The sequence below is a fragment of the Aulostomus chinensis genome, chromosome 17 (assembly GCF_037954235.1).
Source record: "Aulostomus chinensis isolate RoL2024-O1b breed Wild chromosome 17, RoL_Achi_v1.0, whole genome shotgun sequence".
In the NCBI taxonomy this organism is placed as follows: domain Eukaryota; kingdom Metazoa; phylum Chordata; class Actinopteri; order Syngnathiformes; family Aulostomidae; genus Aulostomus; species Aulostomus chinensis.
This window is the reverse complement of record NC_141336.1, coordinates 18,459,506-18,476,117: the sequence shown is the minus strand read 5'-3', so window position 1 is coordinate 18,476,117 and position 16,612 is coordinate 18,459,506. Positions and strand designations below refer to the sequence as shown.

General features: G+C 42.9%; 1 protein-coding gene across 1 annotated transcript; it reads left to right on the top strand.

The window, feature by feature from the left end:
• The first annotated feature begins 4,927 nt into the window (after positions 1–4,927).
• On the top strand, positions 4,928–16,136 carry prima1 (proline rich membrane anchor 1). Its single transcript, XM_086182365.1, has 4 exons — positions 4,928–5,749; positions 6,533–6,674; positions 8,911–9,043; positions 14,971–16,136. Exons 1-4 carry the CDS (start codon positions 5,468–5,470, stop codon positions 15,068–15,070), a joined length of 657 nt encoding a protein of 218 aa, XP_086038491.1. The 5' UTR covers positions 4,928–5,467; the 3' UTR covers positions 15,071–16,136.
• The last annotated feature ends 476 nt before the right edge of the window (positions 16,137–16,612 follow it).

The window sequence follows — 16,612 nt, the reverse complement described above, 5'->3', positions numbered from 1 at the left end:
TGTGAGGAAACAGTTTGCCTGGTAAGTAATACCTCAGGCTTGTTGTTTTTATTTTGTTTAAAAAAAAAAAAAACTCATGTCATGCATCCTGAGTCAGTTTTGCGCCTGGATTTTTATTCTGGTTTAAAGACAGGGGGGATTTATTCTGAGTGAACTGCAGTCATGATGATGGATTGTCCTATTCACTCAGTTTGGGGTTGTCTGAGGGGAACCCCACCAGTCTATCTGCTCTATCTTTTTAGATGGTGCATCCCTCTTGTTATGGAGAGGCAATGGGATCCTATTGTCCTCTTCTCTTCTTCTTCCCTTCAGCTCTGTGTTTAGCTGAAAAGACCAATTAACAATAGGGCTCCCCTCCCTTGGCCTGTCACACACACTCCTGGGCTTTTGAAGTGAGGCAGAATGAGAAAGAGGAAGCATAGTGGCATTCATGGAGCTCACAATGTGTCAAGACAGGTGGATTCAACTTTCACTCACACTTAAGACATTATCCCTCATTTTTACATTCTCCTATCCACCTCCACCAGATAGAGACTCTCATTTACACCCACGGACAAGGTGGTATCTCCCCAGGACACTTAACTCACATGTATTCGGTGAAAATGCAAACTCCATTGAGGGAAGTTTGCTTGAGTTGTACATGGTATCATTATTTGGTACAGAAGTCTGTTTAGGAAAAGTCCAGCATATCTTGAGTTTTCTGTCCTCTTTTTTCCTTGATTAGAACCGCTGTGATGCATAGAACTATTTTTTTTTCTGTCCCCTGAACATCTTTGCTTCCACTCACTATCCCTGCGTGGTGGGAAATGAAGCAGCCTGAGGCGCAACCTAGATAAAGATTGTAAAAAAAAAAAAAAAAAAAATCAAATACAAGTTTAAAAAATATTAGCAGAGCTGAATGAACTAGAAGCGGTGTGGGTTTACATATACATGACAAAAATGTGTTCTTACCTACCTTAAAATGACCATTCCGAGGCAGGGGGTTAAACATTTTGGAAGTAACTATAGAGTTTATATTGTGAAATGTGTACATTTTTTTAATCTAAATCTATATTCTCCATTATAGGGCTGTTATTGTAACGTAATCTCTCCAAAAGTGTGTATTTGGGCCTTGGTTTATTAAGTGGGTGAGACTTCTCCATAGCGCCACAATGGCTGGGTGTGGTGGTGCTGGTGGTGCTGGTGGTGGTGGGGGTGTGGGCAGTGCTTTCATTTGGGAAGAGGCACAAGACAAAGCTGCCCCTTGTCCCCTCTATTATTCTTCCATGTAACTGAACCACTTACAGGAGCGATAAGGCACGAGAATGATCCCTCTGGTGTCACTTTAATGGGCCTGATCATAAACTGTATGCCGATGATGTCATTCCCTTCATGACTAAACCTGAAACTTTAATTCAGTGTTTCAACTATTGATGCCTTTGCCGGTTTCTCCCGTTAGAGACTTCTTTATGACAAAGCTTTTTTTAATTTAGTTTTTCTTATTTTTATGTCTTAAGTCTCTTCTAAAATAAAACACAGACTTTAGCTCAAGTGCCGCCCCAGTTGTCGCTTTAATTAAAAGTGATCTACATGGGCTGTTTGAGCTCCCTCTCTTTACATCTGAGTTTATAAATAGTCCAATTAATGTTTAATGGGATCAGAAATTGGGGAAATATTCATGAAGTTCACTGGAGGTCAAAGTCACTCATCAGTCCGGCTCCCAGTTATTACAGACAGACCCTGCGGGATCGGTTATAAGATTATATTTCAATTCTGGGATCGGATTGACATTGAAAGAACACATTTTCGTCGTTTCTCATCGTTCACATCTCACTCATCGTTTGAAGACCTCAGAGCCAAATATACCATCCCATCTAAAGGTATTTATGGCCGTCATGAGGTCAGACACTTCACTAACTAATCTGATTTTTCATGAGCCAATTGCTTCTGTTACTGAATCATTTCTTTTCCATTTTAACTGCAATAAAAAAAATTATATCCCACTTTTATGGAAAATTATAGTCCCTCAACACATAGAATAAAAGGCGTGTGGGAGGGGCGCCTGGGGACTGACGACAAATGGTTTGATGATAAGGAGCCACTTGCAAAAAAAAAAAGAAAAAAGGAGGGGGTCAGGTTCTCACATGCATCACATTTTGAGTTGTTCTGTGTTATTTAAAGACTGGGAAATAATTTCAAAGGATTATGAGAAAAAGAAACTTCAGAACAATCGTCATAAAGCACAATTCATGGACTCAGCCCAGACCTCCGACTACTAGTTCTCAACCACTTCCTATTAAGAGTACAGCAGACTGGGCAGGGGGTGTTGCAATGCTGACTGCCACCCCTCTCTTACAGTAAATATTCTTTCCTGAGTATTTTTTTTTTTTTTGCTTTGCCTTCATTTCATTTATGCCATGCAGTTTTCATGCTATTTTTCTTTTCTTTCCTCCCTTTAATCTACTTTTATCAACCGCTGCTCTCACCTGGCTTCTTTGTCATTCATTTCCTCGTCTTATTATTGAGGTGAAAAAAAAATATTTTGAGAGAGTATACCTCCAAACCATCACAGTAAAACGATGTAGGACCGAGAACAGAAGAAGTTGTTTTCTGTAGGAGCAGCCTGTGGAAATGCTACTGATGGGTACATCTCAGGGGTCAATAACTGGACATTATAAGTGATGGAAATACATGACATGACCCTTCCCAGGAAATGGGACTATGGATTATATTTATAGCACACAACAGTGCTACAAAATCTGGATCAACACACACACACACACACACACACACACACAAAAACAGACTTAGAAATGTTTTGCTGCTGCTTGTTTTATATTGTCAATTTTTTAAAAAGAAAAAAAGTACAGGACAGGATATAGAAAAGAACCATGAATTAAATTAAATATAGGAACCAAATAATGAGTTTTCAGTTATTTTGCTTTAATATGGGCCTTCTTGGAGGGGAAATATAACTTTACCTTCCTCTTGCGTAAAACAGATCCGATTTATTTCCAGGACCTTTAGTGCCGGACTCTGACACTAGATGGCAATCTACCTCCACTGTGACACAGCTTAGCAGGTTTCTGACATTAAAGGAAAAACACAGAGGATGTAAGTATAAATGCAGTTAATACTCTCTAAACGTGAAGAACTGATTTTTTTTTAATGACTTTTGTTTGGATGTAAATCACATTTTCCGATTGCAGGTGTGTGAGTTAGTGTGTGTGAGTGTGTGCATCCTGCCGAGATGTAAATTCCAATTAGATATCTTGGCAACAATAATGTCAGAGAAAGACCTCAGCAATTCTATTAGGAAGTTTCCTTATCTGACTTTAAAAGGGCTGTGATGTATGTTGTGGCAGATTGCTGCTTGTTAGAATGAGGTGAGGCAGCAGGAAGGAACCAGGAGGATGTAGTGCTTTTCTCTTGTCAGATAATCAATACCGGGACAGACTGTGGAAGAGGGTGGACGAGCTGAGCCGCTAGGCAGCAGGACTCTATGCCAAATCTAAGCTTTCAAAAACTCTGCAAAAGCTCTGTATTGTATATGTGCGAATCGAACGGTGTGTTTTCCACTCTAAAAGTCATCCACTGCTCTTGTCCGTGAGCTCGCCCCATTATGGACTGTGAAGAGGGTTTTTTGATAAGCGGGAGACGTGATAAACGCTCAGCCGCTAAAATGTTTTTTTTTTTTTAAATCCTGCAGATATGTTAACTGATACTCATCCAAAGTTGTTTGAGTAGTTGGAATAAGTGAGATATGAAACAATTAGCTTCTGCCATTTAAAGCACAAGTGAATATTTTTTGAAATGGAAGACAAGTTCCTTGGGGGCAATGTGGGTTTATGAAACCTACAGAAGCAGTAAGAACAGCATGTGCAGCAGGTTTGAATTTGGAACATGGAAACAGTCCTGATCAGCAGGTATATCAGGTTCAGGCAGGGATGCTGCTGGTGCTCATTAGAGTTTTCTATTAGAGGATACATGAGGAGACACTTAAAGTGAGTACGGCTGGATCCTCTAATCAATTCACCTGCGGATTGCGTTTTTCAACTACCTGCCTGCTATGGGAAGACTCACCGAAGAGGAAACGCCTGATCTTGATGCCCTCAAATGTCCTTTTGGTCTGTTAAACTATGCAAACAGCCACAGAAATTCATTTTATAATAATTGTAAACACACAAGAGCCTTAGAATTGTTTACGTGCGTTCTGAGGTCACATTCATTTTATGTCAATCAAATGTAATCAAGGATATTTTTACAATTTGGACGATAGAAGTTTTCATCAGCTCTTGGTTTGCCTCTTGTGTGTGTGTGTGTGTGTGTGTGTGTGTGTGTGTGTGTGTGTGTGTGTGTGTGTGTGTGTGTGTTAATGTCACCAGGATGAGCACTAAGGTTTTATCCTCACTGTCAGTTAACTGTGAATGTCACGTCCTAGTAGCATGCACATAGCTGTGGGCTGTGGGGTAATTTCATAACTGTGCCTATAGTGAAGACCACCAACATTATTATGCAACTCACTCCCCTTTACAAGTCTGATACTTTTGGTCTATACAGAATCATCTCTTGAAAAAAAAATAAACAAAATAAAATAAATTCAGGTTTAAAAATAAATATTTTATAAATGTCTTATAAATGTCTTGCAGCATTACCAGTAAATGCCAGGTTACATCAGTGCTGTTTATCTCAGCTTACTTCGGGACATTGGACAGCGTTCTAGCAGGCACACAGCACATCAAACAAGGGTATGGCAATGTTTTTAGTCGGTAGGCGTCTTGCACCCCCCCCCCCCCCCCCACTTGACTTTAATTCGCTCTAGTACGCGTCATCCTGATGGACTCGCCTCCACGCACTGTGGGCTATACTTTCAGCCTGGACCACTCACAAAAAAGAGAGAGAGAGAGAGAGAGAGAGAGAGAGAGAGAGAGAGAGAGAGGAAGAGAGAGAGATCAAACATAAACAAGCAAACAAAGAAAACAAACAGCAACGCCTTCATAAGCTGTGTTTTTTAAGAGGAGGGGGAGGACTTTTGGAGAAGCGGTCGGAGCACACGCTGTCAGGATGAGCTGATGTGAGCGCTGCCTGCATCAAGTGCGCGGTGGTGATGCTCCCGTATAAAACAGCCCGCTGTATTTTGGCACAGAGGGGGATGCATCAGTTTAACCCTCGGCTCTGCCCTCCGGACTCGCCCATATACTATTCAGCCTAGATAAGTTGAGGGGATGTGTCAGCTTATTGTGTGGAATCCTGCCGCACGATATTCCTGAGGATCTCTCTATTTCAACTTCGATGGCTTGAGTGGCCCATTTGCACTCATGCTTGCAGCCGAGGAGGGATGTAAGGTACGGGCCATCCACCGCCCTCACATTGCACGGAGTAGCGGCGTGATTCAGGTCGCTATCTGAGTGCCAATAAGAAAAAAAAACTACTTTCGAGATGTGAGTTAATCGAGATCTGCTACTCACCCCACCGGCTCGCCTGTCCTATGCTATCGACAACGGGATTTCAAGAGGAAAATGATTGTGGCATAAACTATTTCTGGAGACGCCTGTCACAGATATCGCCGCTGAACTGGGCAGGGTGGATGGTTATTTCCCAAACTGTTCAAGCCTATGAATACTGCATTCATTTGTTGGAAACGCTGCCTAGTGTCTTCGAGAACAGCGCAAGAGGAATGCTGGTCCAAGATCTAATGCCATTTACTTTAAGTTTTTGGCCTTTTTTCTTCGGTCATTGCCTTCTCTCACTGTTTTTACTCTCATGCCAGGTAAGAATCACGCTCAGGCGCGCCACTTGGCATTTTACACATGAGAAGCGATAGTTTGATTTAGTCATTTTGTTAAGTAACTTTGTTGTATCGGTATTGTTTATTTGATGTTGTCGGGGGTGGGGGTCAGCAGTTCACCTGTGATGCGATCAGACATGCATGTGTGGAGTTTCCAGGAAGGCAATACACACACACACACACACACACACACACACACACACACACACACACACACACGCAGACACTCTGCATCCCTTGTAGTGTACAACTGTGTTTTCATGATCACAATATTCAGTTATCCCACCAGGATCCCTGCAGCAGCATATGTTAGTGATGAGTACTCTAACCTCTGCTCTGTGCTGCTGCCTACAGATAGTGGTGAGCTGTTGTTCACACACAGTGTTACCAGGGTTCATGTGTAATGTGATCTGCTTGAGTTTCCAAGTCCACCTACGCACACTCCTCGGGGCAGCCTGCTGCCCACTCGGTTGGTGGGTGGCTTCTTACAGGGAGCGGGCTGCTGCCATAGATGTGTTACTATTCTGCATGAACTACATACACAGCAGCCCGGCGACAACAACACTGGAGCTGTGATATGAAAAGAATGCTGAGAGGATATCCACGGTACTACTAACTAAGAGGCGGCTGAGTTCAAGCATCTCCATTTGTGCTGCACAGTGTTGTGATGATGGTACTTCTGGGTAATGCATTGAAGGACAGCGCCTCAGTCATTTTAATCTCTCTCTCTCTCTCTCTCTCTCTTTCTCTCTCCCTCACCATAAGGGAGAACTCCAGAGGTCATGCTCACGGACTGTGGCAGAGAAAGTTAGTGAACAGTGCCAGCTGGCATGCCACTGTAGAAGATACCCTCCCCTTCCCCCTCCGCCGCCTCCGCCACCTCCCCCACGGCTACTGGGCACCACAGGTAAGAAGAATCCAAGCATCAAAACTCCCAGGTTTCACACTTGTCTCCCTCACTCTCTTCTCTCTGCCAGGTGTCAAGTGAAGAAACTCTTTTAATGTTCCCCTTTTGTGCACTGAGGAAACAAAATGTAGCATCAATCCTCTGAGACTAGCTGCAGTTTTGCACATGTAGGTCTGTGCATGTGATGGAGCCAGCAGGATGTTGACAGCTGAACACAGGACTAATTTATGCCGGGTCTGACTTTGGGGAGTACCCAGCTGCTTGTGAAATCCATGCCTGCTGGGCTGCCAAGCTCAGTGGTTCAGTGGTAGGGTTTCCCCCGGAGGACCCCTGATTAAAACACAGACGAGTTAATTAAATTAGCTTTAATTTGATCGAGATAAGAGGCTAATGAAGCAGCCCAGTGGTTCCAGCTTTCATTTTGATGTTGAGCTGGCGGCAGTAAGGGTGTGTATGTATTGGTAGTTGTGTGTGTGTGTGTGAGCGCGCGTGCGTGTGCGTGCACGTGTGTGAACATGGTGCCTGTTGCAGCAGCTACTCCCTCTTTGGTCTGTAATGGTCAATCCATTGACAGATAGTCCGACATATTTCACCAGTTTGCTCACTGAAAGTTGATATGATTCGTATGACAGCTCAAGAACGTTAATGAGCAGAGCGCTGAAATATGGGACAGGCGCTGCTGATGATGCAGCCATTGTGAGCTATTACTGTGACTCTTAAGAATCACTCACCCTGAGCCCTTTACATCATGAAAAGGCGGGAGCACTTAATCACCAAAGTCTCGAAGACAGCACCAAAACTGGTTTTATTCAACCCATTCCGACTACTTTTTGTCTGTTTTGTCAATTTAGAAATACTTATTTTTCTCCTTGACTCACCATGTGATCTACATATGAAGTGCAGGTTATAGACCCTTCTGTGATTGTTGCCAAGGTCAAGCACAAATGCTGCCAGGACCATCTGACTGTAAGCAAAGGCGGGGGTGTGAATGCCCAGTTTGCGTGGAATTCTCAGATCAGCACTGTTTGATGCTCTAAAGCCTCCATAAACTGTGGCGTGTCACGAGAATTATGATAAACAGGCCGAATTTTATTCCTTTGTAACCCTGCAATGAAATGCTTGCAGAAGGTGGAGACATCATGAATAATTCACTTTAATTCGTTTTTTTCCCCTCTCAATTGAATCCACATAATTATCCTCTTACTCCCTCACTAATTTGCAGAACTGTTAGAGCTGATATTTTGCTTTAAACTGAAGTCTTTAAAAGGCAATGAATATGCATAGTTAGTGCGCAAAACTGGGACAATGACAGAGACCTTATCTAGCTGCTAAAAGTCTGAAAAATTGGGAAAAAATTGGCACTGAAGTGTCTGTGTGCTAAAATGGATTCCGAAGTCCCTTCAAAGGAGCGCGCTTTATCACAATGAAATAGATCCTGAACCAGCGACTGAATTAAATCCTACAGCCGTTGACAAAACGCAGGATTAAAATGGAAGTTTGGCTGAGAGGAGCTTTGAAATTGGTGACTTATGACGTGACGTAGCAGAGGGGGGAGAGTCAAGCCTTGTTATTTTGCTCAGTAGAAATGTGGCGTGTTGGGAGTAAAAAGCTGTAAAGAGTATTTGTTGACGATAGATAGATAGATAGATAGATAGATAGATAGATAGATGGATAGATGGATAGATGGATAGATAGATAGATAGATAGATAGATAGATAGATAGATGGATAGATGGATAGATAGATAGATAGATAGATAGATAGATAGATAGATAGATAGATAGATAGATAGATAGATAGATAGATAGATAGATGGATAGATGGATGGATAAAATGCTGCAGAAAGAGTGAGAAGTTCTGCATCACTCACACAAAGTTGCTGATGCACATAATGTTATACAACATTCCTGGTGAGTGGTCGTCCTCTGTAAATGTAATGTGGAAAGAGCAGGAGGTTCCTGCAACAGTAATCGGTGTGGACATGAGTGTGAGTGTGAGGAGGGCTGATGGGACCTTAAATGATTCATGGTGTCGGCTTGGATATCTGTGAACATTGAACCCTACAGACCTACAGAACAGGCGAGGACACAGCCACTTCCTCGGCGTAGAGAGCAAGAAAGGTTGCTCTGTCTCTAAGGAGCTGATAGTCAAAGTCTGGTGTGATTTAACGTGATGTTCGACTCAATCTCTTCTTCTGTATGTGTATCTCTTCCACCCCTATTCTCTTCCTTATGAAGTGGCAGAGCCCATGGTGCCCTTGATGCGGCCCTGGTGGACGGAGATGGACATTATAGTGCTGGGAACAGTGGGCTGTGCCTCAGTTGTCTTCCTCCTCTCAGCCATCATCATCTGCTACAAGGCCATCAAGAGGTTGGATGTCACTATTTTCTTTAACTATCTTGGGTTTTTGTCTTTCACGTACATCATCATTGTCTTTACTGAAATAACCTTTAGTGAGGACAAATAGAAACTGCTAAAGGAAGGTTAGCCAACGTACGCCACCCCCGGGGGGCAACTATTTCTCCTTCCTTCATGTAAGCGTGATGCAGAAGGCTATACTGACCCTGTCATCACCCTGCTGGGTCACACTGAGGTCAAAGGTTAGGTAATGGAATGGGTTGTAAATGTCAGCAAGGAAGATCCACTACTCTGAGTCATGCAGAATCCTCCTGTACTCTAAATTAATTTGTTGCGGTACGTGATGACCTGACTCTGCGATACTCTGTTGATTTTAATTTGCGTAAGTGTCTAAAGCCTCTTAGAATGGCAGCTGGATTCATGGAAGTGAAAGCAGGAGGAATCCCAAGATGCTGCAGTTGCAATGGGAAATCTTTTTTTTTCCCATTTGGCTTATTAGAGAAAAAGGCTGTGCGAGGTTTTCGCCTGCAGCGCAACCCAGACCCAATTCTCCGTGTGACCTTCAGGCAACACGGTGTCGCACATGCACGCCGACTTCCACGTTAATGTTGGCAGACATTTAACAAAGACACACACACGTGTCACATCGTGCAAATCACTAAGAGAGGAATGGATGCTTGTGTGCAGCCATGCAAAAACACACAACTGCTTCATATACATGCCTCATCTTGACATATTTACACGATGGTAAAATATGGCGTGAACACAGACTCAAACGCAGCCTCATGAGAACGTGTGTGCTAAATCAGGGAGATGCTTTTATGCTTTATTTTGTGTGTGTGTGTGCGTGTGTGTGTGTGTTTAAATAGACTTAGTATCATACATTATATTTATGAAACTATATTAAGCCTGCCAGATATGGCTTTCCTCAGCAGAACTCTATTTCTCCTTTCTTTAAACAACAAATAGGCAAAGTCAGGCAGCGGAAGTAATGGGTGGTTGGCTCAGGAATTCATTATGGCAATTCTCCAGCCCCCTGTGTAGCCAAGGGGCACCTTTTTTAATGCAGCAGTGGTAGGAAAGTGTTGTTGCAATACGGGCTCTAGCCCCAAACCCAAGTCATTATTTATGAATTAATTTGCGCAGTCATTCAGTCGCAGGCCACATCTTTTATACATGCAAGCGGGTCGTGTCCTGAAGCTCTGTGAGCTCTAGACTGCAGACTTTGAGCTGCCCTCCACTCTGAATGAGAAGGGAAAAATACACAGGTCCAGCCAGACTGGCCTCATTAGACATTCATTTGTCATCAGCCAATAGAAATGCAATCCAAGGGGGGAAAAAATGGGATTTCTTTAACATTTGTCTTGGATGCTGTGATCATCTATACTTCCTTAGAGGAAGAGAGGGGAAATAAAACTGTGAAAAGGACACATAGAGTCTTGTCTACCAAAGCAAACAAATACAGTAATTGAGCACTGTAGTCAATAACAAATGTGAGAGAGGCTTTGTCAGTGAGAAAAACACAGCCAGTTATATATAGCCCTCCCAGCCCCTCAGTGCTCCGGGCTTTCCCAATGAAAATCAGCTGGCCGAGGGCCAGAGCCTGAGCGCCAAAGACAGCAGTGGAGCTAGCTCCGCAGGTCCCAGCCCTCCTGGCCTTTTGTTATTTTTTATAATCTTTGTCTGCCATTCATCTGTCAGAAGCAAAGGGCCTGGAAAAAAAAAGAACACTTCCGTATAATTCTATTCAGTGTTCAGTACCAGGGAGGCTGGTGTGCGCGAGTATAAAAACGAGGATCAGGCGCACGCTGCGTTTCAGTGTTGCTGTGACATCCAAAGCAAAAGACATGATGCTGCAGTCCAGGCTGTCAGCCGTCCAAGAAGCCAAAACAAACAAAAACTCAAAGCAAGTGACTAATGAAGCTAGATGCTTTTCCCAATCACTTACCGCTCTGGGACGCTTGTCTAAAGGCGGATAATACATCACAGCTGGGCCCGTCCAAGGTCAATGCAGTATATTCACCAAACTTGAGGAGAGATACAATAAAAGAGGACAAACTTGGTTTAAAATCCAATATTTACTGGTACATTATTAATCTCCTCTGTTTTATTTTCAAAATGACTGCACCAGCACCGTCAGCACTAGTGGCAGATTTCAACAGTCTGTTTTTTAATGTTTTTTCTTTGAACCGTAGCATGTTACTCTAATTTCCAGATGGCTGGAGTAATTGTAAACAGCTCAACACATGTCCTAATTTCACCATGATCCATTTCCCAAACTTCAAACAGGAATGTGCGATGTGATTGCACAGCTTTGTTATAAAATATTCATCTAACCTGTGAAGTGTTGTGTTGCCACCTGCCATGTGTCAACACCATGGCATCTATTATTGAAAGCCTGGGTCGAGGTCGATTTGAGGCCCAAATGTTCTGCCCTGTGTGGTGGCCTCAAACGACATGGTCAGTGTGAGTAGAGATTACATTCTGGGAGAAACAAGCAGGGCTGAAGCAGCTTCCAGCGTGCCATAGATCACCACTGTCAAACAGGAGTCCCTTCGCAACAGATGAAATACTAACCTGTCCAAAATAATCCAAATTTGAAATCATTTGGGAGCCACAGAGATGTTGTGTAACCTGATATGAATATTGACCTCGCTGACTTTGTTTTGTATGTAGGGATATTTCCAGACGGGCTGTAAACAATGTCGACTGTCCCCTTGAGAAAACTTTGGTATATCCCAACTCCCTTTGCATGCAGCTGCATGATTCAATCCCCCGCAGCAGAATGTGATTCCACCCCAGAGCTAGACATTTTCTTTTCTCAGGCTTTCCCCGGGTCCCACAGGGACACAGCAAGAGGCATCTGTCCTACATGGCCGGCACATTTCCCTAGTGTCCCGAGTCACACAACCCCTCCCAGCTGGCACAGTCCCACAGGAGGGCTTAGTCATAGACTCATATTTTGTTTACAGCTTACATCACCAGCAACAACCCTGACCTCTGTAAGTTAAAGGCAGTTCAGTCAGGATCACTCGACTGTAAATTTAGACCTTGAAATAACTTTGAGGGTCAGTTCAGGGGCTTCTATGTCACATTAGCATGTATGAGGCTATGAAACAGGCCTGCAGCAGACATGATGTTGATGTCATGCGTACAAGAATGGATAGATGGGATGAAAATGTGTAAACATGAACAAAAATGACACCATCAAGCTCTGGTGCATCATAATTTCATATAAATGCTCCTCTCTTACATCCAAGCCCTTCCAAAAGTTCACACAGTGCGCATTAAGCTCACCGTCACTTGTAAATCTGCACATATGAAGTTTGTGTTTTTGGCGACATTCTCAGGCTGCCATGACAATACTGACTGCTTCCTGTTAGCCACCCGCTAACTTCACTGTGGTTAAGTAACTTAAGACTTTCCAAATTTTATCAGGCAAAATGGATCAATTTCTGATAGTGAATAGAGTCATTTCACAAGAGTTGTTGGACACTCAAAACGATTTATCCAACGTTTCACAACTTTAACATTGAAAAGGGAGTCATGACATAAAGACGGGTCAGCATTTGTTTCTCTGTTTGCAAGAAGATGGAGACGATTATTTTTCATTATAGCTTTAAATGCCATAACTGTAACACACACGTGCAAAAAAAACCCATAAACGCACCAGAATTAATAAGAACATGCAATGATTTCTTGAACAACTTTTTCTATTTACTTTTAAAATGATGGTAGGAAACATAAAGAATGAAAGAAGGAGGTGCTAGGAGAGCAGAATGAATGAGCGGCAGGTAGACTGATGAAATACTTCCTCCTACATTTATACGCAGCTGTGGTTGAGGGTGACAGCGCTGCATGACAGCTGACCTGAAGTGATTGGATGATGCAAGCGGATGATTTAATATTTACACTTGATTATGTGTCCATGTTCATAGTCAGTCTCTGAGGCCTGGTTTGGGAATGAAATCTGTTCCTGGAATAAAGACCACAATCTCATATCTCAAATTTGCCCCGCACACTATCCTCAGACCTTCAAGTATAATCATATATTTTGCAGGATTTCATTTATTATCCGCAGAATTAATGCACACGTAGCAAAATGCTAACTAACTAATACGTGTTCCGGCTTGAGTTAATGAGGAGGAAATGATGTGACAAAAATGACAGAGGAGGCTATTATTATTAATGGTGTGGCCATCATCACCTGTATGAAAGGTGGAAGTGTTCACACATACAAGTCTTCGGCTGAAACATACCGGATGGATTCCAGCTGAGCAGCGTTTCTGAGGAGCTCTGATGAGCACCGGACTAGTGAAGGGTGGAGGCGCACAGCGTGGAAATGACAGCCCAGACAGGAACAGTTGTAAATGGCTGACAGCAGCTCTTACAGCCCAGATGATGCTTTAACAGGTGTGGAGAAATCAGATTGGCTTAAGTGAATGGGAACAAGCGAAAACGAAGGCTGATTAATTGAGCTGACAGCAGGAGAAATATGCATAAATACAGAGGGAGCATGAAAAGGTCCATTTACTACAAAATTTAGCCCTGCGTGAGATGAAATTTCAACCTGGTGTGAGCTGGCAGCCATTTTGAAGACTGTAAAACTATAACAAAAACAGTCAAACTTATTAAACCTATCTCCTCCTGCATTTTTTTTTTGCTCAATTAATACCAAACTTGTTTACTGCATCTTTAAACTCACCTACGCAAGTGATGCTCCCAGAGTTTTCGATTTATCCAAAAAATGAGTCCAGTAATTAGTGTAAACTGTACTATGAACTCCCGCTGCATGTTCTCACTATATAAATCTACAATGTTAATGGAAAATAATGTGAAATTTTCATTTAATTTTGTCTGGAAATTTCAAGAATTTCTGGTCACGTACCTTTTTCCAGCGCTCATTTGTTTGAATAAATGGACTTTTTTGCTCACATCCCCACTCATTGATGTGCAGCAGATTTAGTTTTTCTTTTACATCTCACATCTAAAACGCTTTCATCCACTTATACTAAATCCAATTGGTTGCACAATAGTATGAACTGTCAAATCCAATCCTCTATGTGCACAACTTTTGAGTCAAAATGTCACAGTCTGTCTCCAAAAATTAAAGTATTCAGTATTTTTTCTCTCTGTATTGAATTGCATCATGTCACGTATGAGCTCATTTCACCCTGGAAGGATTCCCTCTCTGCACTGTGTCGATTTGTGCTGGACTGGACATGTCAAAGTTGGACTGGTTAGCGGGGGCTTCAGAGGAGAGGAGAGGAGAGGAGACACTGAGCTAAGATGTTGCTCAAGGGTCCTGTGTGCCCGCGAAGGCTCTGTACAGTGTTGAGTGGGACAATGACTGTACTAACTGTATTCAGATCTGTCTCTGAGTTACATAAGCCAGAGCAGGGGAGAGCAGCTGAGGGGGTCGGTGCAGAAGCCACAGTACACTGGACAAACATAATAACCACAAAGGCACCAAGGAGTGCGTGAAAGGGGCTGTATTGAATCATACTACTCTTCACAGGCCAGTAGCAGCAAGAGGATCATGTGTTGTGGCTTTATTTTGCACAGAAAGGACAGAGTTGAGAGGGAATTTCACAGGAGGTTATGTATCGATGTTATTCCCGAGTTGTTTTGACAGCCACACACATACTCATTACTTAGAGAACAGATTGCATCTACCAGTCAGAGAAGGTAATTGCCTTATCGCCTGTGTTGCAATGTATCTTTCCCTCCTGTCTCCTTGCAAAATTGACCTTTGAACATTGAGCTTATTAGAAAGGATCGCCGAGACCGGTGTATCCACCCAGAGCAGCCCGAGAAATCAAATCAGCGGAAAGGTTAACAGTCTAGAAACTCAGTTTAATGGCGTGGCCTTTAGCTGACAGTGAATGTGCCGTCAAATCTCCGACATGTCCTCACTTTATGTACATGTTTATTCACAGGAAACCACTTCGAAAAGAAGAGAACGGAACAAGTCGTGGGGAATACGCCATGAGCATCCGTACCAAGAAGACCATGGGTACTAACAACACTGTGGTATAGACTGTCTCCTGATGAACGCAGGAAATGACATCACCGTTACAATCTCTCACTTTACCCTCCAAATATACAACAATCCCTCACCCAGAATGCAACAGGGTTTCACCAGAGGCTGCCAAATTGGTAAACCTTTCCTCTTTGCTTGGCATGTTGCCCGGACTGAAGACACCATTCAGCTCAAGAAGGGCTGTTAAAGATGGAAGGAGTGAAATATCAAGGCAGAAGTGAAAGATCCACAAACCCCTGTGGTGTTGAAAGTGGCACAGCGGGCTGAACATTATGCTCTTAGTAACAGCAAGTGTTGCTGACAGGCTGGTTGGCTGTTGGCTGGAGAGGGACTGTCTGCCAGTCTGCCGCAGATCCAGACCTCACACACTGTTGACATCTGCAATGGAACAACAAACAATACAGCAGCCCTGCAGTCCCACGGGCAGCGAGACAGGACAGCCCATCATAACACACCATAAACAACGTGCATGCAGTTTTTACAAGAGAATGCAACATTTTTATATTCCAGTCCTCACACTGTCCATCTTTTGTTCTCCATTTTTGAGACAGATGCTTTGTGAGAGGCATGATGTGACTGTCATGGCTCTGAGATGTGGATTCATCTGACTATGCAATTTAAAGAAATCCATATTTAAACAAGGAAAAACAAGAGGAGCAACGACATCAACACGGGACGTTCTGGTTATTTTACCATGCTGAAAAATGCCACTGGAGGCTCAATGTACTATACTTAAGTCATTCATCTATTTATTTTCTTTATTTATTTACTTATCTACCTTTATTTTTCTACTACAAAAAAAACTACTGTACATTCTTCATATCTTGGCAAATCTTGATGAACATCTTGAAGAAGTCATTTTATTTCTTGATAGCTGTTTTTTTAAAGTGAATTATTCATAATTCCTCTGTGATGCTCCGCTGCTTTAAGCCTCCCGTCAGTTTGTTGAAACACTGATGCAGAAAAAAACCGCTTGCTCGGCAAACAGTTTTGGTATCAGTTGTTTTGTCCCTGAGTGTTTTATATGCTTTTCTCTGTTTCCCTGTCACCTCTGCTTAAAAGTGGTGGTGGTGGTGGTGGTGGTGGTGGTGGTGGGGGGGGGGGGGGGGGTCTCTATGATGTGCTACGTGAATGTGTGTTTTTCAACCGTTATGTCTGTACTGCATCATATGCCAGTCCCCATTTTTGATGTGCAATGCAAGCCGCCCCCACAAGTTAAATGTGCACTCATCTGGTTAAAGGAACATGCCAACTTACTGGCTTATTTGTCATCCTCCCCAGAGCCAGGCAAGATAGATACTCTTCTCTCCTCTGTTTGTGCATTAGGGAGCTGAGACCCACAGTTGCTGGGTAGTTTAGCGCAATGAATGGTTGCGCACGGGAAGTGTTTGCATACAATACCTTCGTCAAAAAGTCATCAAATAGATGAAGTTTAGGCTGTTGGTTTGTCTAGAATCTTCCACTGTTACAAAGTCAGCCGATGTTGCTTTTGAGGTGCTAAATGAAATCACTGCACTTTCCATGGGAAAGTAGTTCCA